We start from the raw sequence: 27,771 nt of genomic DNA, 5'->3' as shown, positions 1-27,771 counted from the left end.
CGCTGCACGCACAGCGTTCCCAGGCCTGCCTGCTTACCGCGCCCATATGGTGCCCCCTGCCAGCCGGACACCACCAGCTGCCCTTGGCCAGCCAGCCCCGAGTGACCGCTTCTCCTCCCTGCTCCAGAATGCTCTCTCTCCTGTGCCAGGACCCAGCTTGGGGTAAGAGAGCTGGGGGGCTCCGTCCTGTGGCATCACCTACCCACTGCCACAGCCCTTCGTGGGAGAAGGCAGCCTGGTGTGGTGGAAAGTGAAGCGGAGAGCAGGGGGAAAGGAGGCGGGAGGACAGCAGCACTGACTGCACCCCAACTCCATTTGGACCCCTTGCTGGGCATTTGGGCTTCAGAAATGAATCAGAAAAACTTGCTGCCTTTGGAGGGTACAAAGTCCAGGGGAGCTGAGAAGAATAGAATAAGGCAGCAGCAACACTTGTGACGCTGAAGGTCCAGGACTGTGGAAGCCCACAAGGAGAAACCTAATCTATGGGTGGTAGTCAGGGAAGGCTTCCTGGAGGAGGCAGCTTTAAAGGTGGGTTCCCAAGGACAGGTTCAGCCTTTCTAACTCCTGTTGTAATATTTAATCCTTACAGACAGCTCTGTGGAATAGTATTGTTGCCCCTTTTACAGATGAGGTTCAGAAAGGTGAGTTCACAACCACCTAAAGAAGGACAGTTGGGTCCCTAACCGCTGACGCTGTACTCTAGCCTATGGCTTAGGGGCCTGAGTCTGAGTGCAGCCTCTGACTCTCTGAGACCCCCAGTGAGTGCTTCCCCCCCTCCCCCCACCACCCAGTGCTTTTATCTGGTCTATCGCAGGCTGCACTATCCACGTGAGCAGTGTTGCTGGGAGGAGCAAAGGACAGAATGGTTAAAAAAGCATGTAGTTTATAAACAGAGAGTAGAATGTCAGCAAGGCCTCTGCATCTAGCTGGGGACAGCACTGCACTGTCTTTCTCCCAGCACAGAGACAGGACTGCCCCAGTCTGAGCCTGGAGTAATTACAGAGGCTGAAGTTCGCCTTCCCTGAGGCAGCCCCATCTAGAAGAAGCCAGCCTGTGGCTTGGAGAAATGTACTCTCCCTTTGACTCCTTTTGGCACAGTTTGAGGGGAAGGCACAGGAACCTCTCAAATCCTGGAGTCAGGACATCTGTGCTTGAGGAATTCAAGGGTCCAGACTGCCCTTGAAGTGCCTTCTAGGAAGCAGGGTGGGGTCTGCGTCAAGGTCATGTAGGAGCTGGCCCTGGCAGGTTGGAAGGGTCACTAGAGATAGGATCGCATCTCATTTTTACCTACAGATAAAGAACAAGACCCAAGGCCAGGCACGGTGGCTCACGACTGTAATCCCCACTTTGGGAGGATCGCTTGAGCCCAGAAGTTTGAGGTTACAGTGAGCTATGATTGTGCCACTGCACTGCAGCCTGGGTGACAGAGTGAGACCCTGTCTCTATAGTAAAAAAAAAGACTCGGGGGGAAGGACTTGCCTAAGGTCACACAGCAAGTCAGTCTCAGAGGCTAAGTCCCCTTTCCCCGACACCTGAGAGCATAACACCCCAGGTCATACCATCTCTGAGGCCACCTGGGAGGTGGGGAGGGCAGGGGCGACAGCCTAAAGTGCCCAGCTGGTCTGGCTAAAGGCAAACTTTTATACTCCTGCCCTGTTCCTAACAGTTTTACAGCCTCCACTCTCTCCTTTTAAGTCTCCCACTGCCCTGGGCACCCCCCTTCTCTTGTCCCAGAACAAGAATCTTCCCGGCTCAGGCCTCAGACTCCCCAAGTGTAAAATGGTCTCCAAGTGCCTTTCGTCTGTCCTGTTTACAAATAAATTCCAGGCCACTGGCTTCCACAGGCTCTACGCGGTAGGGACTAGGAGAGGGAGGAAAAGGGGGGTGCCCGGGGCTGTCAGCTCACAATCTTCGAGTGCCTTTGTCCGGGCAGCCTCGGGGAGCGCGGCGTGCTTGAGCCTGGGGCGGGGGCGGGGCAAGGCTGTGGGCGGGCCCGTGGGCGGGGCTTCCCACCCTCGCCCCGCCCCCTCGGACGCAGCCGCGGAGCTCGCGGCGGGGAGGGGAGGAGCGCGCCTCCCGCGCGCCGCCTGGCCGGGCGGAAAGTTTTTCCTGACGGAGTTTTGGCGGCGGCGGCGGCGGCGGCCGGAGCGGGCCATGGACGCGCTCAAGTCCGCGGGGCGGGCGCTGATCCGGAGCCCCAGCCTGGCCAAGCAGAGCTGGGGGGGCGGCGGCCGGCACCGCAGTGAGTGTGTGCGCGTCAGCCCGGCCGGGCCGGGGTCGGGCCGAGGCGTCCCGGGCCTCCCGCGGGCGCCGGAGTCTGGCCAAGCTGGCGGGGAGGCTGGGCCTGACCCGCGCTCTTGTCGCGGCGCGGCGGGTCCCCGGCCCTGCGGGGGCGGGGGTCGCGCGGGGTCAAGTCGTGCTCCCACTCCCCGCCCCGCTCAGGTGGGAGGAGGGCAGAGCTGGGGGAGGAGACAGGTCGGGGTGCCCAGGTGTGGGCGGCAGTGGGCCGAGGCCGGGGTGGTGGGGAGTTGCAGGTCTCGAGAAGAGACCAGCGCGACCGCGGCACCCCCCCACCCCTCCGCCCTGGGCAGCTGGGGCGGGGCGGGCGCTCGGCGTCAGTGCCAGGGGGTGGGGAATGGGCGCAGGGGCTTGGGAAGATGCCCGGGAGCAGCGGCGGGCACCCGTCGCCCCTGTTCAGCCCATGGGGTCAACTTGTTTCTTCCGGGTGCCCAGAAACCCATTCAGGTGTGAGCCCGGGGTCGCAGGTACTTAAAGTTGGGAGCGAGGCCCGGCCAAGTGTCTCAGGAGGTCCCAACACCGGGCGATCTAAGACCCCTGCGTCCCTTTCTCTGGCCGGGTCCGGGTGGCCAACTGGCGTCCCAGCTATTTTTGAAACCTGTTTTCTCTCTCATCTTCCCCCTCGGGCTTCCAAAGTCCCTGAGCGCCCAGGGGAAGGGCAGACTTGCCACCACCTCTCCCTGGGGCGTCTAGGAGTCTGGGAGGGGCCTCAACCTGCCCCCCTTCTCTCCCCATCGCAGGTTATGCTCAGGAGACCTGTCACCTGCCACCTTCCCCTGAGGCCTGAGAAACCTAGCGCAGGTCCCTCCTTTTTGGAGAGGGGGAATGGAGGTGGCTTGCCTGGGGTTACATGGGCCATCCTGGCTGATTTGGAGCCAAAGCCCAGGACTCCTGCACATTTCCACCCACCTCAACCACAGGCCTCTCCCGACACCAGGAAACAACTGACAGCACAGTCTCCCCGCACCCTCATTCCCTCTTTGACTTACAGGGCTCCACCAGGGGAGCCCAAGTTCCCTGGTCCCAGGAGTGCCAGCGTGTCTGGGCCTAGAAAGCCTGCCTTGCCTCTCCTCTGGCCCAAATCCCTGTTCCAGCTGTGGCCGCCTCTTAGCTGAGGCTGGCATTGGCATTGGGAACGTGGGCCAGTGCCTGCTGGTGGGGGCAGGGTCAGAGACCCGTTTGGGCTGGCCAGGCTAGGGATGTATCATCTATCACACTTACTGCCTCCCAAAATAAAATAGCCCCTTTAAAAATTTGTGAGATTCGAGGAGGACTTAGAATGACCTGTTCCAGTGGGACAACCCTGCGGGTTTTCTCTAGCGATGTGGGAGAGGGAGTGGTGAGCAGCCCCCAGGAACGTGGTTGTGAAGGAAGGGGGGCTGGGCAAGGGAAGGGAGCCTTGAAGCACCTCGGAATCTGGGGAAGAGGTAGCCACTTTGGGTGGTGGGAAAGAGTTTCTCTTGCCTTCTTCACGCTTGGGCAAGTCACGTGTCCTCTCTGCGATCCTCAGTTTCCTCATCTGCAAGAGGGGGACAAAAGCCCTTACTTGGCAGGGGTATTAAGATTATTGATAATAATGCTCCCTCCTAATTGGTGGTTTCCTTCTTCCCACTCTCCTTCCTCCTGCCTATCCTGTGGAGCTTCAACATCATTATTACGGTGGTGAAACAGGTTTTAGGGGCTCAGAGCCTGTCTGCGCCTTCAGAGGAAAGGAGAAGAGAGCCTCTCCCCTGCCCTCAGCCCCTGTACGGCCAGAGTGAGGTCCTGGAGCCTTCAGTGCCTGTGATGAGCTGGGTCACAGCCCCACCTGTCCCTTGTTAAGTCTCACTTTCCTCATCTATAAATTACAAATAACAGTAGTACCTGCCTTAGACTTTTTGTGGGGATTAAATGAAATTGCATCTTGCCTGGCATAGAAGAGGAGTCCAATAATGGTAACTACTGCTTTTGTCACTGTTTTACAAAGTGTTTTAGCTTCCATTATCTCATTTGCTCCTGTGAGGTGACAGAGGATTCTTACCATCAGACCCATTTTAGAGATGGAAGAACTGAGGCCCAGGGACTTGGAGTCACTGGCCCCAGACACAGAGCTTCCCAGAGGTAGAGCTCCAAATTCCCCACCCAGGGGGCTTATCAGCATGCCTCAGGCGCTCTGGCCATGGCAGGCGCTGGGGGCAGGCCCCACCCCAGACTGGGCTGCAGGTTGAGCTGCAGCTTTCTAACTTGCAGGTTAGAAAGGGAAGCTGTGGGTATGTCAGGGTGGCAGGTACTGGGGAAGCCTTAACCAGGGTTGTGACCCAGCCAGGCGTTGGGCCTAGCCCCTCTGGTTGAATTTTGAGGCCAAACTGAAGCCAGTGGAGTTAAGGTTAGACTTGACCTCTGTTGTCAGCTGTGGCCAGCTCCTCACCACTGCCCCCCACCCAAGGTCCTCAGCTGAGATCGGCATGAATATTGTTTTATTTGTGGAGAAACTGAAGCTCAGAGAAGGGTGGCAGCTTGCCTGAGGTCACACAGCAAAGCCAGCGCCCAGGCTTCCTTACACTGAGCCTCAGGCCTCCTGTCTCCCAGTTGTCCTGACCTTCAAAGAGGGCTTTCCGCTTCTCCCATGTGTGGCTTTTTCCCCATCCCTTCAGGAACCATAAATATTTGATCTCAGTCCCCGGCCAGAGATTTTCCTATCTTCCAGCTACCTGGAAGGGATGCTCATCTTGGCCCCTCCGTGCCTTTTTTCCCAAAGATACTAGAATCACTCTGACCCTCAGTCTCCTTGTGCAAACCCATCAGAGAACCCATATAGAAAGGGTGAAGAAATATGAGGTGCGGGTTCCAGTAAAGGTGGTTCGTGGTGGTAGGCAAGAGAAGATCTATTCCTATTTGTAATATTTATAATGAAAGATAAATAACGCTCGAACAATAATATTTATTGAGTGCTGACTATATGTCAGGCACAGATAGAGGTGTTGGGGAATCTGTGGTGACCGAGTCTCTCCTCTGATGGTTCTTCCCGTCTGGTGGAGGAGGTGGACAGAATGACAAGGACGCAGATAAGCAGTGTGGTTGTGGATAGTATAATGCTACGAATAAAAATAAAGCGGGGTGAGGAAGTGATGGGGACACTTTTTTAGATAGGGTGGTGTCTTTGTGTTCTTCTAGAGACAAGGATCTGAGTGCAAGTCATTTATTTGGGAAGAGATCGCAGGAAGTATTTTGTTAGGACATGTGAGAAGGGAAAGGAGTCCCGAAAGTGGCCGTTATAAAGCACATTACCACTGTAGGCTGCTGCGGCTTAATCCGTGCTGGGAACTCTGGGAGGCGGTGTGGAATGTGCTCCTCGGAGGTGTCCCCCCGCAGCCTTGTGGGAGGACTGTTGGGACAGGAGCTCTGAGTTCCCCAGTCAGCACAGGCCGGGACATCTCCAGCAGGGAGGCCAGAGAGGTGAGTGCTGGCATCAGGTGGCAGCAGGGAAATGGTACACGCAGAGGGGACAAGGGTAGGGCACTGATAGTGTCTGGGAAGGCCTCTCTGAGAAGGTGACTTGGAACACTTGGGTGGATCCCAGGAGGGAGGAATCTGGGAAGAATGTTCTAGCCAAAGGCAAGTGCAGGCAACATTTACCTAGAGCCTGGGACTCTGCCTCTCACAGGTGTGGTGGCTGCAGGAGGGGCATGTGGCTTGAAGGAGTTAAAGGTCACCCGCTGCCCACTGAGGGTCAGACACCCCTTTTTGAGCAGCCCAGCTCAGTTCTGCCTGACCCCTGCCTTGTGTTAGAAGGGGTGAGGTGGGCTGCAGGAGAGGGGTGTAGGACTGGAGTCCCAGTGCTATCAATTATGGGCCATGGTTAGACTCCTCTGAGCTTCTTCATCTGTGAAATGGGAACATTGATATATCCGTGATTCTTCTCATAAAATATGTAAATGGTTGTGGATATATTGAAGCTTTTTGCACTTGACCATTGGTAATGACAGGAGCTCACACCAAGGCGGTACTTGGTATATACCAGACAAGGTTTTAAGCCCACCGCAGGTGTGAACTCATTTCAGCCTCATGACAACCCTATGGGGTCCCTATTTTAAAGTGAGGAAACTGAGGCTTGTGAAGGTCTGTGAACCCCACAGCCTGGCTCCAGAGCCCGTAGCATATGTTTCTCTTACAGTGTAAGTGGGTACTTAGGAAGTAGTAGCTGCTGTGATTATCATTTTAAAAATTATTTTCTTTTGATAGCAGTCTCAACAGCCTTAACTCCTGAAATTTGCCTAGCACTTTTCACATCTGGAAGCTTTTTCTGAGTTGCTCCTGAGGGGCTGAGCCCATTTGTCAGATAAAGAGTCTGCAACCCAGAGGAGCAGCCACACTCCAGGTCAGGGCAGAGCTTGGGGCCCCTTCTGAGATGTCGTTACTCTGTGGCTTCTGAGGCCATCTCCCCGCCAGGCTGGAGGCCAGGGTCCTGGTCAGAGGCTTCCGCCATCCGTGTGTTTGGCTGTGGCTCTGATGTTCCAGACTCCGGCCAGGCTGGGTCTCCCAGGGCAGCAGAAGGGGCACAGGGGCACCCTGCCCAGCTCTGACTCCTGGGTAGGGGCCTTATCGAGGAACGAGCACATGTTCACAGCTGTACGTTAGCTGGGCATATGGTCTGTCCTCAGCTAACTCTGGCACCAGGTCATCTGTAAAATTGCAGTGTTAAAATAGCACAGTCATTACCCACCACAGGGCCAAAAATAACCAGGACCAGAACGGGGCTGTGGACTCAGGCTTGTATTTGCCCGGGTGCCTCTGGGAGCTCCTGCTGAAGCCTTGGGCTCCTCCTGGGAGGAAGTACGTGGCCTCCAGCCTCGGGGCTGGTGCACAGCCCTGCCACCTCCCATCTGAGAAGGCTGGGTGATGAGCCAGGCGGGCGTGGTGCTAAACCCTGCATGTCTGTCTGTGTTGAGAGCTCCCAGGTGCTGGTTTCTGTGGGGAGGGTGTGGGCACAAGAGACCTTACACCTTGGTGAAGAGAGAAGTCACATGCACGGAAGTACAGGAGAGGAGGCAGCGTTTTCTAGAGGAAAAGAAACATCTCCGCTGAGCCTGGGAAGGTGGGGTGACAGGGATGGGGGAACGAGGGAGGAACAGGGTGAGACTGGACAGCTGTGTTGGGCAGGAGTGCATAGCAGGTCCTGGGAGGCAAACGTGAATGGCATGTCCTTCAAGGGGGAGACGTGTGTGTAGGCCGCTGCTTGGCAGAGGGTGGAGGGTGGTGTGTCTGCGGGAGGAGGAGAAGGCACGAGCAGCCCACTGACAGGAGGGATGAGGCCCCGTCAGAAGGCATACTGAGCACCTGCCAGGGGCCTGGCCCACTGCTAAGTGCATTTTATTATTTTATTATCTTATCCAAGGGTCACAATAGCCCTATGAGGCAAGGACTATTGTTTCCCAGAAAACTAAGGCTCAGGGTAGTTAATTAACTTAGTCAAGATCACTCAGACTTGAAACACCAGAACTGGTATTCTAGGATTAGGGCCCTTGCTCTTAACCACTAGGCTGTGTTGCCTTAAAGAAGGCTTCCTGGAAGAGGCTGCATGTGTGGATGTTTTGATCAAGCAAAGGGAACAAGGGCATTTCGGATAGAGGTAACTACTTGAACAAAGGCTCAGAAGTTGGAAAGTGAGTGTTACATTATAAGGAAGAAGCTCTGCATGGTTGGAGCTTCTGGGGTGTGTGTATATAGGGATATTGTGGGAGAGGAGACTGGGGGAACTTAAAATTCGCCCAACAGTCATGGTGCTGGGGGTGGGGGTCCCTTGGACTTGCTCTGTGGCCCTGCACAGGGCCCATCCCTATCTGGGCCTCAGTTGCATCATCTGTCAAGTGAGAGATTTGGGCAGAGGGTCTTTGAGGCTGATGAGTGGCAACCAGTCCATAAGGAGGTGGTAGGGTAGGGAAGGGTCGGGCTAGGGAAGGAGGAATGCAGAAAAATGCCAAACATTTCAGAGGTCAAAAAGGACCAGGGAATGTTTTGACAGCAAAGAGATCACTAGTGACCTTGGCAGGCTTTGGCCCTTTGGAATGGAGGGAGCGGAAGTGGCTTTGGAAAGGGGCCAGGAAAAGGCTAAGCAGGAGGAAATGGGAGAGTGGGGACATGAAAATGGGGGGGGGAGGAGAATGCCGGAGGGCAGGAATAGTTGATTAGATGAACAAGGCCACCCTTGATTGATTGGTATTGCCTGCCTGGGGCCTTGTGCTGAGAAACAATCAGGAAAATAGAGCTGCAGTCGATTAGCAATGTCTGCCAATGACACAGGTGGTAGGCACAACTGCATTTTTTGGCCATACTTGCTTAGATAGGTCTAGGTTGAAAGTGGTGGTCTGGGTATCTTGGCCTGTAGAGGGGAAGCCTCCGGTGTTAGGAATACCTAATCCCAGGTGGGAGGAAATACTTCCAGCTCCAAAACCTCTCCCTGACCTTTTGCTAGACTTGAGGCAGTTTGCCTCCTGATGAGGTAGTATGGTCTAATGGTCAGGAGTGTGGGCTTCAGAGTCAGTCCTTTGAACCTCAGTGTCCTCATCTGTAAATTGGGAATGAAAGAATGCCTGCTTGCAAGGTAGTTGTGAGCGTTAGAGGAAATGCTGATAGTTACAGCTTTATTGTTATTGCATCTTCATTATGTGATAGCTTTGCTCTGTTGCCCAGGCTACAGTGCAGTGGTATCGTCATAGCTCACTGCAATCTCAAACTCCTGGACTCAAGGGCTCCTCCTCCTCAGACTCCTGAGTAGCTAGGACTGCTGGTGCATGCCACCACACCCGGCTTATTTTTCTTAGTCTTTGTAGAGATGGGGTCTCACTATGTTGCTCAGGCTGTCCTTGAACTCCTGGCCTCAAGCAATCCTCCCGCCTGGGCCTCGCAAGGTGCTAGGATTACAGGCTTGAGCCACAGTGCCCAGCCTGTTACTCTTGGTTTCTCTGAGAGCAGGGCCTATGTCTGAGTTGCTCCAGGGCCCGCATCACCCAGCCCAGGACCAGGGACAACTCAAGGACTTTCTGAATCTTTTTGAAGGATCAAATGGAATAGGCTCATGGTTGATGGGACAGAGGGTGGGGTCATCTCAGTGGGGGCCTGGCCTCATGTTGGTGTAAAGGCCTCGGGATGAGGGCTGGTGGGCAGTGAGCCAGAGGTCAGAGCTGGTAATGGAGTTGTCCACGTCATTCCTCGACTTAGCAGATATTGAGCACCAGCTGCATGCCAGGCTCTGGATGATTTTTTTTTTTTTTTGAGACAGAGTGTCACTTTGTTGCCCGGGCTAGAGTGAGTGCCGTGGCATCAGCCTAGCTCACAGCAACCTCAGACTCCTGGGCTTAAGCGATCCTACTGCCTCAGCCTCCCTAGTAGCTGGGACTACAGGCATGAGCCACCATGCCCGGCTAATTTTTTTGTATATATATTTTTTAGTTGGCCAGATAATTTCTTTCTATTTTTAGTAGAGACGGGGTCTCACTCTTGCCCAGGCTGGTCTCGAACTCCTGACCTCGAGCGATCCACCCGCCTCGGCCTCCCAGAGCTAGGATTACAGGCGTGAGCCACCGCGCCCGGCCTGGCTCTGGATGATTGATCAACAAGTTCTTGTTCACCTGGATCTCAGTGGTGGTGGGAACTGGGTACACCTGTGAGTTACTGTGTGCCTCTCCCCCACCCTCAACACACACCCTTTCAGAGGAGGAAACAGCCTCAGGGACAGTGCTTGCTCAAGGCAAACCCAGGGAAGGCTCTGTTATACAAGGTTCCTTCTGGCTGTGGAGCAGGCAGACAGAGCCCCTGGAAGCCTAGGGCTACACGAGGGCAGCTGGGGCCCAGCCTGGGCAGGAGACCTTTTGGTGCCACCTGAGCCTGGGTTTCTGCCCTGACAGTGCAAGAACCCTGGAGCCAGGCTGAATTTATAGGGGGAGCCCACAGCCCTGCCAGGGCCCCAGCAGCCCCAGAACCAGCAATACCCAGTTCTAAACTTTCGTCCTGTGGCTTTCCCGTCAGAGCCAGTGAGGAGGCACAACACTTCCCTAGAACAGCCCTCTCCCAGTAATGGCCTAGGCAAGCTGGCCCTGGCCACCTCTCTGGTGGCCCCTGGAAATTGATTCCTGTCTGGGTCCTGCCCTATCCTTAACAAGGTTGTATATGAGGCTGAAGAGCAGCTTCTCATCTGTAAAATGGGTACAATGATAATGAAAACCTCCTGCAAGTGCAGCATCTGAGGAGGTGGTAAGGGGCAGGCAGAGGCTCTAGCAGGCAGGAGTGTGGGGTGCTCATTCCTCCTAGTTACAGGGGCTTGGAGGACTCCCCAGAGACCTCCCTTCCTGTCCTGGCCGCATTGCTTCCTGGCTGAGTGATACGGCCTTCTGGGCCTTACCTCCTGAGGAGGAACCCGGGGGATGATCAAAGCCACTGATGAGGACGGCGCTTCCCCTTATGACCCTCTGCCTCCTTGGGGCCCTCTCCTACGTGGGTGAGCCAGGTGGGGACCTCTTTCCAACTCTCCCTCTGGTCTGTTTCCCCACCCATGACCCAGGCTTATCCCCTCATTTCCCAACCTTCCTGACGTTTGTGGTCAGTTTTTAGAGGACCCCTCCATGTGCCCTCCTCTGCCATTGCTGCAGCCCAGAGAGACAGGTGTGGTTAGTCTCAGAGGAGAGGTGACTTCCCTGAGACCATTCAGGGCGTGGGAAGCAGAGCTGCGATTCGAACCCAGGTTTGCCAGATTGGTGTGACGTGATTTGAGAAGTCACCTCCTCCTTTCCCCACTGACCCTCATCCCACTCCTACCCTCGTTGGGCTACTGTCTCTTGGCTGGTCCCCCTGCCTGTACCCACTGGTCTCTACAGATGTGCACACACAGGAAAGTGGTGCAGGGCGGGGCCATGGAAACCACCCAGGTTTGAATTCTGACCTTCACTCATTGCATGTGGCCTTTGTCTCATGACTGCGACTCTCTGAACCTCAGTTTCCTAATCTGTATAATGGGAATAATAACCACCTCACAGGATTGCACGAAGGATTCAGTAAGAAATGGTATGATTTGCCTCAGCAAGTGTTAGCATTGAAGTTAAGAGTTTGGGCTCTGACCTTGAAGATGTGGCTCGAGGCTTAGCTTCTGCAGGTACTGGCTCTATGGACTTAGGTGTGTGATTCCGCCTCCCAGGGCCTCAATGTCTTTGTCTGTCAGTGGGTATGATAGAATTGTCTACCTCATAGGTTCTTGTGAGGATTAATGAGAACATTTTGCATAAAGCTTCTTACCATGGTGCTTGGTATGCAGTGGAAAATGTTAGCTCTTTATTAAAAGCAAAAATAATGGGGGGGACTCCAGTGCCCCTTGCTGGATTTTCCTAGGAAATGGGGGCAGGTGAGAGCTGTGGCTGGTGGTGGGCCCTGCCCCGCAGGGTCTGAGGGCCTGTCCTGTCCTGCCCCAGAGCTGCCTGAGAACTGGACGGACACTCGGGAGACTCTGCTCGAGGGGATGCTCTTCACCCTCAAGTACCTGGGCATGACGCTGGTGGAGCAGCCCAAGGGCGAGGAGCTGTCGGCCGCTGCTGTCAAGAGGATCGTGGCCACGGTGAGCGCCCCAGCCAGCAGGGGTCAGGGGAGCCGTGCGCCAATGGCCAGCTTCTCTCTGGGTGTTGTCCCCGCCTGTTACTCCAATTGGATGCACCTGAGCCTGGCCTGGCCTGGCCTTGTGTCTCCTCGCATCCTGCTCAGGGGCTTGGTGGAGGAGAGCCATTGGACTCACAGGGTTGTGGTCAGTGGCTTCTCTACACCCACTAGGGCCGTGGCCTCTTCCAGCCTCCCCTCCCCGGCTCAGGATCCTGGATGGTGACTTATCAGTGCTAGGGAGGGTGGGGAAGTAGCTGTCACTCAACCACTTGCCCATGGCCTGAGAGATAGCACAGCCCTCCAGAGACCATATTGCCCCTCCCAAGCTCCAGGTGTGTGTGGGCCTTTTAAATTCACTTCCCTTGGAGGCCTTGGACCCCTCAGCTCAGGCCCTGGCAGGTGCAGTGGGTGGAACAAAGTCCCTAGGAGTCATCTAGTTGGGCTGTGATAGGCCACTCAGTGCTTAGAGTCTCAGGTCCCTCTTGGCTGTGTGTCCTTGGGCAAGTCTCTTAGCCTCTCTGAGTCCATTTCCTCCTGCCTGTGAGTATGACTTGAAGTCCAGTGCTTGACAGACAGCGGGTGTTTTTTGTTACAAGAGGGTGCTGGCGAGTCACCTGGGCTGAGATGGGCCCTGCCCCGAGACCAAGGAGAGGCTAGGTGTAGCCCATGAAGGGAGGGTCCCAACTGAGGCAGGCAGGCAGGCTCCTCTAACCCATGTCTGCCCCCAAGGCTAAGGCCAGCGGGAAGAAGCTGCAGAAGGTGACGCTCAAGGTGTCGCCACGGGGAATTATCCTGACTGACCACCTCACCAACCAGCTCATTGAGAACGTGTCCATTTACAGGTACGCTCAGTGTGGTGGGTGGCCCACATCCGCCCTGCCACTTGGGGTAGTGGGTGGGGCGTCCTGTTTGAATCCAGGCTCTACCACTTCCTACCTGGGTGAGCGTGGAGCTGCAGTTTCCTCATCTGTAAAATGGGGCTGGGAGCAGAGGCTGCCTCATGGTGCTGTTGTGAAGCACTGAGCGCCAAGCTCGCGGCTCACAATGAGCACTTGGCTAAGTGCAGTTGCTGCTGTTATCACCAGGTGTAGAAGACAGCTGAACACTCAGCTGCTGAGTCAGGCCTGGAGCAGAGAGCTGCAGCTGCAAAGTCACTGCCTTTTCCTTCCACCTTGAATGCAGCAGCTCAGCTCTGGACTTCCCGCCAGGCTTCCCAGGGAAACAGGGCCCAGCCTTGCAGCCTCAGGCTATCCCCGCCTCTCTCTTACCTGGTCAGTTGTTGGATTTCAGAACTGGAAGAGACAGCCCAGGTCCATTTTACAGATGGAGAAGCTGAGGCCCAGAGAGGGAGTTGCCTAAGGCTGCATGGGGAGGTACTGGCTGAACTGGGACCAGGACACCAGGCCAGAGCTCTGTCCAGCAGCCCCCATCGGCCAGGCATCCCTCCACCCTCTTGCTTTGTCTCCAGGTAGGTGGCTCAGCCAGCTGGAGCACAAGCAAGGAGTAGGGGTGGGTAGATGTATATTGCAGGTGTTGATTTCGGAGTTTTTGGCTGGTGTCTTCTTACCTTTGTGTGTCTACCTGCCTTCCTTTAATCAGCATTTTCCAAGTACCTTAATCTGCTGAGGTCTGTGCCAGATGTGGAATCTGACCCAGCCCAAGCCCTCAAGGAGCTTCCAGTCTAGCAGGGAATGGAGGGGAGGAAATAGCAGATGAGTGTGTGTTGCCTGAGGGCAGAGAAGGAGGGGTCTGCCTGGGGAAATCTGGGAGAGCTTACCAGGGGAGGTGGCACCTTGCTGGGACTTGAAGAATAGCAGGATCTAGTTGCTATTAATAGATACCAAGGACCCAGGGGTGTTTAGAGCCAGAGGCTGGGCCCCCTGGGATGGAGAAGAGGCCGCGGGGACCTGGGGCCCCCACCCTCTGCTTACCTGGGGGTTTTCAGTGGTATTGAGGTCTGATTGAAGCTGGGGCCGCACAGGTGAGAGGGTGAGTCTACTGGGCTCCTGCCGCAGCTCTGGGCTGCCAGCTCCTCCTGACTGAGATTCCGAGGAGCAACGTGGAAGGATCAGGCAGTGAGAGAGGGTGGGACAGATGAGGGCTCAAGGCATGAAGCTTGTGGGTGGCGACTGGGGGCGGGGAGGGTGTTCCATGCATGGAGCTGCTGTGTCTTCCCTCCTAGGCCCACTGGGGCTCCTTGTCGGGTCCCCTCGCACCCCTCACCCCCCTACTCCCAGCTCCTCCACCCCTGGCCACGGCTGCAGGACACTTGCTATTGGTCCCAGTCACCCTGAGAGAGAGAGGCCTGAATCTCATGTGACCCCTGGGCAGGGGCATGGATTGGAGGGTGGGCAGAACAGGGAGGCCAGGTGAAGGGCATGGGGGGCAGGGCAGTGTCCTGCCTCCCCTCCCACCTGTCTGCACAAAGCATTAAGAGGTGGCATGGCATTGATGGCCTCTGGAGTCTCACAAGTGAGTTCAGGTCCTACCTCTGCTACTAGCTGTGTGGTCTCAGGCCTTTAGCCTCAGTTTTTTCATCTATAAAATGGGGATAATAATAGAACCCATCTCAGGGGCAGCTCTGAATTCAATGAGACGATATGTAGAAAGCTCTTGGCACATTGCCTGGTATGCGATAAGGGTTCAGCAATTAATATTCTAGGGTACGGCTCAGTGTGGGATGGGAGGGAGAGACGGGGAAGTGCCCTTCCTCCAGTCTGTACCCCCAGTCCTTCCTGCCTGGCCTGGGTCTCTCCCTGATAGATGGCCCAGGGTGCCAGGCCTGGTGGCCAAGGCAGGATCTCCCAAGTCATGCTCTGGTGGAGTGGGGTTAGCAGGCTCTCTGGAACTCGAGGAAGATGCCCTAAAGGGCATCCCAGATGTGGTCACGCCCCCCGTCCCAGGTCTGGTGACACTTCCCACTTGCCTTTCAGGATCTCTTACTGCACAGCAGACAAGATGCACGACAAGGTGTTTGCATACATCGCCCAGAGCCAGCACAACGAGAACCTCGAGTGCCACGCCTTCCTCTGCGCCAAGCGGAAAATGGTCAGCAGGGAGGGCTGGGCTGGGCTGGGCTGGGGCAGGCCTTACCTTGGCAGCGCTGCTCTTGGGGGTCTGCCTGGTGTGGGAGGCAGGACCCAAAAGTGACAGTCACCTTTAAAAAAAAGTGAAATTCCTGGGAATCCCAAGTGGGTGCTAAGAGCTGAGAGTACCTAATAGGGCTGTAGTTAGGCAGGTGACCCATGGGTCAGCCTGGCTGTGGGCAGTGACTAGCTCATGTCCCCAGTGAGTCCCTGGTCCCTTCCTCTCTGTAACGTGATTTGTTGGGTTTGAGATTATCTTGGATCTCCTGTCATTAGTGCAGTCTGTGGGCTGCAGGGCCTTGTAGGGATTAGTCCTTGGACGTGGACATTGGCGGGGGCGGAGGTGGGGAGGCCGGGGTGGAAGGCAAAGGCGAGAGCTCTCACAGGACCCGGCTTGCTGTAGGCAGAGTTGGGAGGGAAATGGCCATTTTTCGGTACCTCCTACGTGCCCATTCCAGTGCTAGGCTTTAAGGTACTTTCTCATTTAATCCTCACAACAACTCTGCGAGCTAGAAACTATTACTATCTCTGTTGGTTCTTCCTTTTTCGTTTTTAATGAGGAAACAGACTCCCAAAGGCCAGCTGTCTCGCTGGAGATGACACAGCAGCCAGGGCAGAGTGAAGGTTTGAGCCCATGTTCCCCTCCGTGTGTGACTGAGGAGCCGAGAGTTCTTGTTCCATTTCCAGGCCACCCCTAGACCACATCAGCCGGGGGTGAGTGGGAACCTTAGTGGTCACTGGACATTTGTTTTGAGTTTTAGAGCCAAGAGCTGGAGTGGTGGGTCAGCCTTTGGCTGCAGCTTTGTTTCTGACGCCCCCAGGATCTGACTGTCCTCCCTATAAGGTGGTTCCTGACACCTGTGGATTTGCTATTGTCATCTGTTAACTTCTGTTGACAGTTCAGAGCCCTGTCCCCATGTCCTAGGGCCCTTGGCACCAAGGAGACACGACCTTCTCCCTTCCCCCGTCATCAAAGTGCACATCAAGGACATCACAGTCTTTGTGGCCCCCAGGCTTCCTGTTGCCCATCAGGGCACATGTTAGATATTGTATATGTGTCCTATTGCTCTTGTAAAAATGACCACAAACTTAGTGGTTTAAAACAACACAAGTTTATTCCCTTATAGTACTTTAGGTTGGGAGTCTAAAATAGGCCAGCAGGATTGTGTTTTTCTGGAGGCTCTGGGGAGAATCCATTTCTACCTTCTAGAGCTCACTTGCCTTCCTTGGTTTGTGGGCCCGTCCTCCGTCTGCAGCGCCAGCACTGTAGCGCCTCCCAGTCTCCCTTCCCTTCTGTCACGTTGCCATTTCTGACTCTCCTGCTCTCTGTCCAGGTCCCTCGTGATCACACTCGGACCCACCGGGTAATCCAGGATAATCCCATCTCCAGATCCTTAGCTTAATCGCATCTGCAAAGCCCTCTGCTGCGTGAGGCAGCGTTCACTGGTCCCAGGGATTGGGGTGTGGACCTCCTGGGGGGCATGATTCAGCCCCACGCGAGTATCACAGGGGGGGCACTGCGGGAGGAGACAAACTGAGGGTCTGATCCTGGCTGAGGAGCTGTGTGACCTGGGCTAAGATCCCACCCTTCTCCGGGCTGCTTGCCTGTCAGCAGGATGAGGAGGTCGCCTCCGTGACTTCCAGGATTGTTCTGAAAGGCCCCAGCTGCTTTTGTACACCTTGTTTCTTTTTTGCAGACTCAGTGTCGCCGGCCACTCACCCGTGATGCCCCAGGGCCCTGAGCTGCTGTGGCGTCTCCCGTGACAGCCTTGTTCCCACAGACAGTGACTCTAGGCTTTGTCTTTTATTAGGCCTCACAGACTTAAAAATACAAGCTCATTGTGTCCCCATTGTTCATCTCTTCCTCCCCACTGACCGGTGCAAGTGCCGGGCAGGGACAGCTGGCCCACAGCCATTGCTGCAATGTGGGCCCTCGGTGGGAGGGGTGTTCCAAGAGACAGAGGCTCCCTCTGGGGTAGGGAGCCTGGGAGTAAGAGAAAGAGGGTGCCGGCCCAGGGTGCCAGGGCAGGCCTGACCCAGGGCCGGAGGACTTCAGACAGGCTTGAACGACATCAGCCTGCCCCCAGGCCAAGAGGTTAGTTGCCAAGGAAAACAGAGCTGGGCCACTGCTTGGCCCCTGACAGCAGAGCCCTGATCAGGCAGCGGGAAGGGCTCCTGCTAGATACCCAAACTCTTCATTATCCTTCTCTTCCACCCTTTACCGTCTGGGCTCCCCGCTTCAGGTGGCCCTGGGGAGCCCTCTCCAAAAGACAGCCCAGCCCAGCGTGGTATGAATACATCACCTGATGCTCCAAGGCCTTACTTAGCTCAGCCCAAGCTGGCAGTGTGTTGATGGCCTCGTGGCCAGGCTTGTTTGGAAATCCTAGATTTTTGGGGCTTAGTGGAAGTGTTCTTGGGAGGCAGAAGGTAAAATGGGTGCCGTGGGCTCTGCACCTGCTGGCAGCTACCTCCACAGAGGTTTGGTATTGCCCATCCTGGGCTAAGCCCTGTGTTGAGCCCTGCGGACCCGGGGGATTGGCTGAGGGGATACGGACAAGTCAGTAGAGAAGAGCCCTGCTTCAGTAACGGAACACAGGGGCTAGGTTCTAGCGGGGAAGCTATTAAATCTCACTGGAGGTCAGCAGACTTCCCAGAGACAGAGACGTCTCGAGTGGGCCTTTGAAGGCTGAGTCGTGAGTAGGAGTTTGCCAGGTGACAGGTGAGTGCATGCCAGCACGGGCACAGAGGGACAAAGTGAAATGCTACCACTGGGGGTTGGGGACTCAGATATTACTGGCATTGGGGGTGGGTGTCAAGGCAGAGTCTACCTGCAGGGGCCTTGAATTGGGATGTTGATGGCCAGGGGCCCAGAGCCTCCATGTCCCTACTCTTTCTTGCTGGGCCACCTGAGTGAGCAAGAAGCCTATGAGTTGGGGGAGCAGGGTCTCCTTTCTGGGTCACCCACCAGTTCAGTTCAACCATGGGGCAGTACAGCCACCCGGGCCTCACTTCCCTGGTCCTGTGGGCACGGCCAGGATAAGGTTGTCTACAGAGAAACGTTTCCATCTGCCCACCCAGGAGGCCTCTGGGCTTTGAAGTGAAGGTGAGAGCCCAGGCTTGTAGTGCAGATGCTGGGCCTGGACTGATCGTGGCAAAGTGACACCCCCAGGTCTTCCCAGGGCAGAGGGAGCCAGGCTGTTCTCCTCACATGGTGTTGGCGTTCCTGGAGTAATCCTCGTACAAGGATTTATACTTCTAGGGCAGCAGGGCTTCCAGGAGGCACGTGGCCTGGCTTGGTCTGAGTTCCCAGGCCCGTTATAACAGCCTGGTTACAAGGAACAAGACAGGGACACGAAAGGCAGTAAGATAGACCCAGAGGCCAGAGGCACCCGGAGGAGAGGTGGGAGGCTGGGGAGCTGAGGAGGGAGCCCCTCGGCAGGCAGGCCCGAGCAGTCCCTATGTGGAGTGCTGGTGCTGGCCCTGCAGCTGCCCCAGGAAGCAGGGCCCACCCCTGCCAGTCTCTGCCAGCCTGGGCCTGCACACATCGGCATCTTGGGTTCTGTTTGGTTTAACTTACAGCCTGGGACTTCAGGGCAAAAGGGTGGGAATGTATGCAAATGAATAAGCAGATTTATGCAAAACAGCATAAGCTTGTGTCCCCCGATTCCTACAGGCACAAATAATGGTGTTTCTGTATCCCTGCCACATTGGGTGACCAGCCCTTTCTTTGGTATATAGTGATCTGACTCGGGCTGGTAATTAGCCCATATTTTTAGTTCATGGGCAATTCTCAATGGTAACTGGTCTATTAAACTTGATTCAGACGTGACAGCTTAAATTGTAAACAGCTGTGAAGAGTTTCATACTTAATTACCATATTTAAGTTTTGCCATAAAGTGCCTGTACTTCCATCAAAAATGTAAATGACGGAGACATTCAAATGAGATTTTATACTTCGTGAAGTTTAATTGGCACAGATCCGTCAGCTTGTTTAGGAATTTTAAATATTTTTTAAAAAGAGTTTTAAAGGCAGTGGCCAAGATTCATTTCTCAATTAAATTGAGTTGTCTGGTGGAGGGAAGGGAGTGGGGCTGAGGCTGGTTAGGCCTGAACTTGTTGTGCACTTGAAAGAGGCTGATGCTTTCTTCTCTGGGCCAGGGCTTTCAAAGGAAGCTAGGTATTGTTTCCGCAGACAGCTACGAAGAAGCTGAGCTCGTTAACCCTGAAGTCGATCACTGAGAGGAGATATGCAGATGAATGTGGGCTGGGGATGGGTCCCGGCTGGATGAGGCCTCAGGAGGCCTTGTCCCTTGGACAGATGCAGTTCACCCAGCGTTGTGCCACCTCTGGGAGGCTCCGGCCTGCTCGGGGAGGCAGCAATGTTCAGGCTGATTCTTGCTTTTTGGGGGGACACAGGCATGTGAGCTAGTGATGCTTTCATATGCATGATGCCAGAGGGAGGTGGGTAAGGCTGGAGGATCCCAGGGCTGGTAACAGGACAGAGGTGGTGACATCTGAGTTGGGATTGAAGGGGTGGATGGGAGGTCCCCAGGGGTGAAAGGCTATGATGCAGCCATTCCTTACAGGTGGGTTATGGCACTGAATGGTTTTGGTCCCCGGGCACTCGTTGACATCTTGTTCCTACCAGGAAATTGATAAGCCTCCTACTCCCATTTTGGGATCCAGTTATAAACCCCTCTAACCGGCATAGTCCTAACCAGAGCCTACCCTTCACCTCTCTGGCCATGGCTCATTCAGGCACTGGCTGGGCCCTTCCAACTCCGGCTTTTCTGTTCTCCAATTCCAAGGGCTAAGTTAGCATATGAAGTCCTCAAGTAATTAGGGAGGACTTCTTGGAGGAAGTAAACCTCACGGTTCATTGAATTTAGGGAGGCTCAAAGGGGGAGGGAAAAAAGTGAAGGTGAACAGCCATTGCAAAGGTGGGGCCCTAGAACGAGAGTGAGAACTTTGGCAGGGCTAAAGGAAGTAGTGAAGATAGGGCCCCCTGCCTTGGCGAGGGTGTGGTCATTTATTACACCCCTGGCTGCTTTGGGGACCTAGAAGGGGCCAGACCCTGCCTTTGCTCAGCAGGCATTCCTGGGCCTGGGATGGAGCCCAAAGAAGCTGCAGGGAGGGAGCCAGGGGGCCTGGCCTGGGGTCCCCAGCTCTCCAGTTCAGACTTGCTCTGCCCTGGCTGACACTGCACCCCTCCCCGCCCCCACTTCCTGTTTTCAGGCGCAAGCTGTCACCCTCACCGTAGCCCAGGCCTTCAAAGTCGCTTTTGAGTTTTGGCAGGTATCCAAGGAAGGTGAGTCTTTTTCATCAACATTATGGGTGGCGGGGGAGAGGCAGATAAAGGCCTGGAGTCAGACCTGGACCAACTCCTGGCTTAATCACCTACCTGGCTTGTGACTTTGGACTGATTGCTCTCTGAGTCTCAGTTTTCCCATCTGAAAAGTGGGAACAGCCATCTTCCTCCCCCAGGGAGCTTGTGAGGATTAAATGACATCTGCAGGGTTTCTTTCCTCCTTGCTGGAGACCGGAAACTACCACCCAAGATTGGCCACAGCCTGCCCAGTGATTGTGGGGACAGAGTGCTGGGGTCTGAGGCTCCAACGTGCTATGCCTTGGTCCCACAGAGAAAGAGAAGAGAGAGAAAGCCGGCCAAGAGGGAGGGGACGTCCCGGGGGCCCGCCGTGACAGCACCCCCTCGTTGAAGAGCTGTGAGTCTTGGGCAAGGGTTGGGGCTGGATTTCACTGCATGGCATTGGGTCTGCCCTTCACCCAAGGGGCCCCACTCCTGCCTGGGCTAGGGAAGACTCTTGTTTTTTTGTTTTTTTGTTTTTTTGAGACAGAGTGTCGCTTTGTTGCCCGGGCTAGAGTGAGTGCCGTGGCGTCAGCCTAGCTCACAGCAACCTCAGACTCCTGGGCTCAAGCAATCCTACTGCCTCAGCCTCCTGAGTAGCTGGGACTACAGGCATGCGCCACCATGCCCGGCTAATTTTTTCTATATATATTTTAGTTGGCCAGATAATTTCTTTCTATTTTTAGTAGAGACAGGGTCTTGCTCTTGCTGAGGCTGGTCTCGAACTCCTGACCTCAAGTGATCCACCCGCCTCGGCCTCCCAGAGTGCTAGGATTACAGGCGTGAGCCACCGCGCCCAGCCTTGTTTTTTTATTTTTGTTTTGTTAAATAAATAATATTCATTCATTCTAGATAAATTAGAAAATGTAGATAAAGGGGAAAAATTACTTGGTGCATATTATTCCAGATATATCCCTATGCAAATATATAAATATATGTGTACATCCCTGTATACATGAAATCCTATTGTGTGTTCTCTTAAAAAACTTAACAACTATTGTGAATATGAAAATTGCAGTCTAAGCCACCAGTGGGAGACAGGTTCTCACCCTGTGTGCAGCTGTCCGGCTGCAGGGAGGGCGGTGCCAGGGTAGGGCCCTGCGTGGTCTGGGTGATGGCCGTGTCTGAGGAAGGAGTCAGGACCAGGATAGCCCAGGAGGCTCCAGGATGGGGCCAGGAAGGAGGAAGGGGCTCATCTCCCACTGACACACCTGACTGATCCCCTCATAGTGGTTGTCACTGGGAACCTGCTGGACTTGGAAGAGACGGCCAAGGCCCCACTGTCCACGGTCAGCGCTAACACCACTAACATGGACGAGGTTCCGCGGCCTCAAGCCTTGAGCAACAGCAGTGTTGTCTGGGTGAGTGGGCGTGTCGCCGGGGACCTATACAGGGATCCAGTGCTCCTCAGCCTGATCTCTGGACGAGCCTGAGGCTGCTCCAGGGCTGGGCCCTGGCACCCCTGACTTGTGGGCCTCTGGGAGGACCAGACCCAGCCCGGCAGTGCCCAGGCCCAGGATAGGGGATGAACAATGTCCCCTTTGAACCTGGGGCTGTGTCCCCAACAGGCTTGACTCCCAGCACAGCTGTCTCCTCACAATGCCCAGCCTCTCAGCCTGGGCATGCACAGCTCTGCCCACTGCAGGGCCAGCCAAAGGCGCCCTTGTTCTTGGCGTGGCAGGGCTTGCTGCCGACACCCTCCCCCTCAGCCATCTGAATGAGGAGCCAGAAACTTGGGCAGTCATCAGCTTGGCCCCTGACTCGCTGTGTGACTCAGGGCAAGCCCCCTGACCCCTCTGACTCAGCTTTTTCATCCCCTCAATGAGGGTAATGGCCTTTGCCCACAGAATCTCTCAGAGGAACCTGAATATTTTTTTTTTAATTTTTCATTTGGAAATAATTTCAGACAATGTTACAAAAATAGTGCAAAGAATTCCTATTCACCCTTCATCCAGATTCCCATCTTGCATAACCATGTTACTGTGATTAAATCAGGAAATTAACACCGATGCCACACTATTGTGTAATCCGTAGAACTTATTTGCATTTCTCCACTTGTCCCTCCACTGTTCTTTTTCTGGCCCAGGATTCATTGCAAAATCGCATGTTAACTTGTCATATCTCTTTAATTTTTAAAAATCTGGAACATGGAGAGACTTGGAAAACTTGCAAGTCCCTCTGGCTGTTGGGGGCTCCCCAGGTGTCCCTCAAGCCTGTTCTGTGCAGTCTGGGAACCACTGTTGCCACCTCCCCATCCTCATGGGAGGCCCATCGTTTTTCCACTGAGGCTGTGGGATTCCTGCCGTCAGTTATCCCTCATGAGCTTGGAATTCTGGCTTAGCTTTTGGAAGTGGATGAAAGCAAGAAAACCTCCTTCCCCACCGTCTTCCTTTTGGAATTTGAAAACCATAGAAATCATGTGGTCCAGCCTCCTCATTTTATGGAAGGAAAAGCTGAGTTTCAAAGAGGAGCAGTGACTTGCCCAAGTCGCATGGGCCAGTAGTGGCAGAGCAGGGAATTGAACCCGCCCATGTCTCCAGACGCCCTGGGACATCCCTTTCTCCTGCCCCACCTCCCAGCTTTGGGTTCAAGGGCTGAGATGCTGGTGGCAGCAGCCAGGCGGGAGGCCTGCCTGAGCCGGCTCCTCCAGGCACGCACCCTGTACTTGTGTCCTGAGTCTCGGAGGCTTACCCTGGGAGCAGCTGTGGCTGTGAGCCTGCCCCCCCCCCACCCCAAGGTTCACTTCTCCTGCTTTGTCTTCCCCAAGGAGCTGGATGACGGCCTGGACGAAGCATTCTCCAGGTAATGTTAGCTGGTAACCTCCTGCTGGGGGTTGGGGGGCCTCGCATGCGTGGGCCGGCCCTGCCCGCCCTTCCCTCCTGGGCCCCTTTGCCATGTCTGAGAACACAAGCCACTCTGGCCTCCTCCAGGGAAGAATCCCCATCCCTGTGCTTGAATACCTTCAGGGGCAGGCCTGTTAGAAAGCTCTGACTGGTGAGTCACAACTATTCCTGGTGGCTGCTCTGCTACAGTCTGAGCTGAATGAAGCAGCTCAGCTCAAGCAGATTTCCTCTTCCTACACCTGCTGGAGCCTCCACGAACGGGCTCTTCTGCGGGCTTTGTTCCCTCCAGAGCTGTGCGTTTTTGAAAAGGGGCAAGGAGAAGCCAAAGCTTAATTAAGCCTGTGGAGTGTTACACAGAAGGGGCTGTTGGGCAGGGTGAGAAGGTATTTTGGTAAAGCCTGAGGGTGGTGGCATTTCCCCATTTTCCCAGGTGCTGTCCCTGTAGCCATGGCTACCTTCAGCCACCGAGAAGGTTGCATCTGAGAGGCCTGGGCAGTTCAGGGTTCCGTGCATTCTCCCTCAGGACACCCTCCACAGCCCCTCCAGCCCTGCCCCTTCAGAGGCTTTACTTGGGGGTCGTCCGTCATGTGAGAACAGAGTCAGGGGCCTCACCGTCTTGGCTGTCCCCCAACCCACCAGAGCCTGGTGGAAACCGCTTGGTCCTGCCTGGGGTGGGGGCAGCGTGTGTGGCCCCTCTGTGGAGGCAGAGATGTTCTTTTCAGCACCTCCCCTGCTTCTCTGGCTGACTACAGACCCCTTGTTTGAGGAAAATCTTCCATTTGCTTTTTCCAGATTATTCAAGTATCTTGTACCCTTTATGAACAATTTTGAAAATCAGCAAAGCATTAAACAAAAAACAACACCATCCCATAATCCCATAGCCCAGACTTTTGGACTTAACCCATGCTAATCTATACATATACATTATTTTGCATTGATCAGCACATCATATTTGCATTTTGGGATCCTGATTTTTCATTTAACATCCATGTGTCAGAAGCTTCCCTCCAGGCTGTTAAAAGCTTCTGGTAAACACCTCTTTCATTTCTTTCATTGACTGCCCAACAATCACTTAAGGACAGGGGCTGTCATTTACTTAACTCCCCCCTATTCTTTTGGACATTTAGGTTGTCTCCCTTTTCAAGTTTATTTTTTGGGCAGCACAGTGTTGAACACAGTCACGCCAGAGCCTCCTCTTGGCTGGACAGCCCCCCTGACAGCTCGCCCGCCCACGCCCTCCGCCAGCACTGCCCTTTCTCCTTCCTGGGCACTTCCTGACAGCGGGGCGTGGTGTGGGTGCTCTGGCCTCTCTTGGGGGTGGGAACGCCCACTGCCTGCCTTACCCTTGTCTGAGCCATGTGACCCTGCAGGGCAGGCGCTCTGTTCTGAGGCTCTGCCTCCCCCAGCACCTGGGACTTTCTTCTCGGGCCCTGCCCTGTGTGCGGCCATTTCCCTCCCATGCCCTCTCACGTCTGACCCTGGGGCTGGCCAGGCTGGACCGGCTCCGCAGGCCCCGCCAGCCCCGTGGCCAGTCTGGGCTCACACAGCTCTGCCTTCCAGGCTTGCCCAGTCTCGGACGAACCCTCAGGTCCTGGACACTGGGCTGACAGCGCAGGACATTCACTATGCCCAGTGCCTCTCGCCTGTTGACTGGGACAAGCCTGACAGCGGCCTGACAGAGCAGGATGACCTCTTCAGCTTCTGAGGACCTGGGCCCAGCAGGACACAGCCAGCCCTGACACGTGATGGACCAAAGCCATCTGCGGCGGGGGAGCCAGCTCCAGGACCCGCCAGCCACCTCTCCGGGCCCACGGCACCGTCAGCCTGCAGATCAAAGCTGCAGCCAGTCAAGCAGGGGAAAGAGAGATTTTTTTTTTAATCCCTGCCATTTCTCTAAGAACTGAAAGATGCCTTGAATATTTATTCAGTGACTTCTCGTGTATGCTCAGAAGCCAGTTTGCGTCAGGCACGGCGCCTGCTGTGTGACGTGTGCAGTGCCGCATCCGGCTCCTGCTCCTCTTCCCGAGCAAGCTCTGCTCTGGCTGTGGGTGTCAGCACAGTGACCAAAGCATTTCTTGTCCCTTCTCTCCAAGGACCCAATTTCCATGGAGGCATCCCTGCTCCTTACTGAAAGCAGTCAGATTCTGTCATCTTTTGAGCACAGGAGGATACCCTCAACCTCAGGAGGGGACTGTCCTCACGCTCACCTTCCTCAGGGCCCAGCAGGCCCGGCTTGAGCCCCTGGACCCTGAAGGGGCAGCTCCTGACCAAAGACAGCACACAGCTTGGCACTTTAACACGCACAGCAGGTGTGGCCCCCGGGGGCTCCTCGATGGTGCTGCATTGAATAGAGCTTTCTCTCCGCCCTTCCTTCTCAAGAAAGGGCCCAAAGTCCCTGTGGATAGTCCCTGTCAGTACTGGGAACCAGTGTAACTGCCTGCCCACGACTCCCAGAGTCTGACTGCAACCGTGGGACCCTCTCTGTGCCCTCCGTCACAGTCCCCATCCCTACCTTCTCCCCTCCCGAGGGTCATGCCCGCTCCTCTGTTTTTGTCCGTGTGTCTGTGTGTGAGTGTCTCTGAGTTCCAGCCCCCGTACTTCTGGGATGGTGTGTGAAACCTAACACCTAGGTTCATTTAGAAATATTTTATGGCCGTTTTACAGAGAGGAAACTGAGGCCACAAGCATGGAAGGAGTAGAGTCAAGAGTAGACCCCAGATCTGATGCCAAAGCTGCTTTCTCTGCCTCCACCTCTCACAACTCACACCTCCTTTTTTTTCTAGCTTTGTTGTCCTCCCAGGAACCAAAAAACCCCAGCTATTTTCTGACCAAAATGTGTTTCATAACAAACCATCTGGTGCCTTTCCACACAGAACTGGCATAAGCCTCTGTGCCCTGCTAGCTGTCTTGCTGTTGATTTCCATAAAAATGCAAGTGTTTAAAGTCTGCTAATTCAGAGGGTGAAACAAAACCAAACTCTGCAAGCATCACACTGTTCTCTTTCCTGACACTGTGACCCCGGTCGGGACACAGCAGCAACAGTCTGTCTTTAGAATCTCTCTCCATCCTCTTACCCCGTGGGGCTCCCGGCGTCCTGAAGCCCAGCAAAGCTGTGAGCATCTTTTCCATCCTGAGGTGCCTCCCAGTGGCCTGGCTTGGCGGAGCAAGTTTCATGAGCCCCGGGACACACACAGCATTTCTCAGACTCAGCTTACCTACTAAGCGTGTGAATCGGAGCACAGTCGATGGGAGAGTCTGGGGGAGGGTGGGGTGGGATTGTCAGGTCTTCATCAGAAAGTGAGAGTAACTCCTTTCTCCAGCCCTGCAGCCCCCTCCCACCCCAGGCCTCCTTGGTTTCAGCCTCTGCATTTGCCATAAGGCACCAGGCTGGCCTTGGCCCCAGGGGGTCGGGTCCCGAGAAGGACTGCTGTGTTTGTGTGAAGGCCACGCTGCAGCCTTTGTCTCGGTCTCTTGTCGGTGAGCTGTCTGTGTGTTTCCTGTGCATCTGCAGATAGGTTTTATTGTGCTTTACTCTGTGATGCTGTAAAGAAAGTTCTAATGAAAAAAACTAATAAATGTTCTCTTTTTGAATATAAATAGCACTAAGGTGGAGTGGCCTTGTGGCCAAGAGTGTGGCATCCAGCAGCTCCTGCCCTTTAGTGGTGGGAGCAGCAGTGACCAGTCAGGCCATGTGCCCAGATGCAGCGCTGAGTGTGGGGGCGGTGGCCTCAGGGTCCCCAGGTTGAAGGGCCAGTGGGCCCCCTTTTCACCAGCAGATGGGGCTGTGTGTGATGAGGCCACCTCTGGATGACTCATCGAGGCCACACCAGGGATCCAGAGTGTCCGCACGGAAGAGGGCTGTGGACGCCCTGCAGTGTGTGTGAGACGGTGCGTGCACTCACATGGGCTTCCCGTGGGGGTGTGTGCTCCATTTCCATCCCATTCTCCCGTACAGCCTCGACGTATTCACGTGAGCTGGGCCTGGGGCGCAGTATGGGGACGGCGTCTGGGGGGGCCCAGGTGGACTTGCGATGCAGCTTCACTGTGATGGGGGTTGGTGGGAAGTGTTTTGGCGAACAGGAGACCCAAGGTCTAGTTCTGGCTCTGCCACTTGGGGGACTGTGACACACTTGATCAGTCACCTCTTCCCTCAAGCCTGGTTTTCCCATCTGTGAAAAGGGTACAACGATCTCCCTGGGTTTTGTGTGACCCAGAGGTGACCATTTTCACATTGTTGATAGTATACTCAGGTGGCCCAGAGGTTATCTTACAGCAAAAGTCAGTTTGGACCAAATACGTTTAAGAAAGTCAAAGTAAAATTGATAATAATTAATAGCAACTCATGTTAACTGAGCTCTTACTACATGATAAGGGCCATGCTGCGTTCTGAACTGTCATCATAGTGGCCGTGTTGCGCCTGGGTGGTATTAGCTCCTGGTGCTGCCGAGGGCACCAGGCTCAGCGGGGAAGGCACTTGCGCTCCAGTGCGTGGCGGGGCACAGCCCAGACTCGGACCCTCGCCCGCGCGTCCCGGCCTCCCAGGAGCCTCTGGTTGTGCTGC

General features: G+C 55.1%; 1 protein-coding gene across 2 annotated transcripts; it reads left to right on the top strand.

The window, feature by feature from the left end:
• The first annotated feature begins 2,043 nt into the window (after positions 1-2,043).
• LDLRAP1 (low density lipoprotein receptor adaptor protein 1) lies at positions 2,044-26,812 on the top strand. 2 transcript variants are annotated; one of them, XM_045545942.1, is made up of 9 exons: positions 2,044-2,242; positions 11,736-11,878; positions 12,646-12,758; positions 14,850-14,964; positions 20,238-20,310; positions 20,642-20,725; positions 21,598-21,728; positions 23,135-23,169; positions 24,771-26,812. In XM_045545942.1, exons 1-9 carry the CDS (start codon positions 2,155-2,157, stop codon positions 24,913-24,915), a joined length of 927 nt encoding a protein of 308 aa, XP_045401898.1. In that variant the 5' UTR covers positions 2,044-2,154; the 3' UTR covers positions 24,916-26,812. The 2 variants fall into 2 exon arrangements, with proteins under 2 accessions (XP_045401898.1, XP_045401899.1); XM_045545943.1 differs by lacking the exon at positions 2,044-2,242 and adding an exon at positions 3,965-4,232.
• The last annotated feature ends 959 nt before the right edge of the window (positions 26,813-27,771 follow it).

Source organism: Lemur catta, chromosome 3, assembly GCF_020740605.2.
Source record: "Lemur catta isolate mLemCat1 chromosome 3, mLemCat1.pri, whole genome shotgun sequence".
Taxonomy (NCBI): domain Eukaryota; kingdom Metazoa; phylum Chordata; class Mammalia; order Primates; family Lemuridae; genus Lemur; species Lemur catta.
The sequence above is the reverse complement of the archived record's forward strand: the minus strand, read 5'-3'. Positions and strand labels throughout refer to the sequence as shown.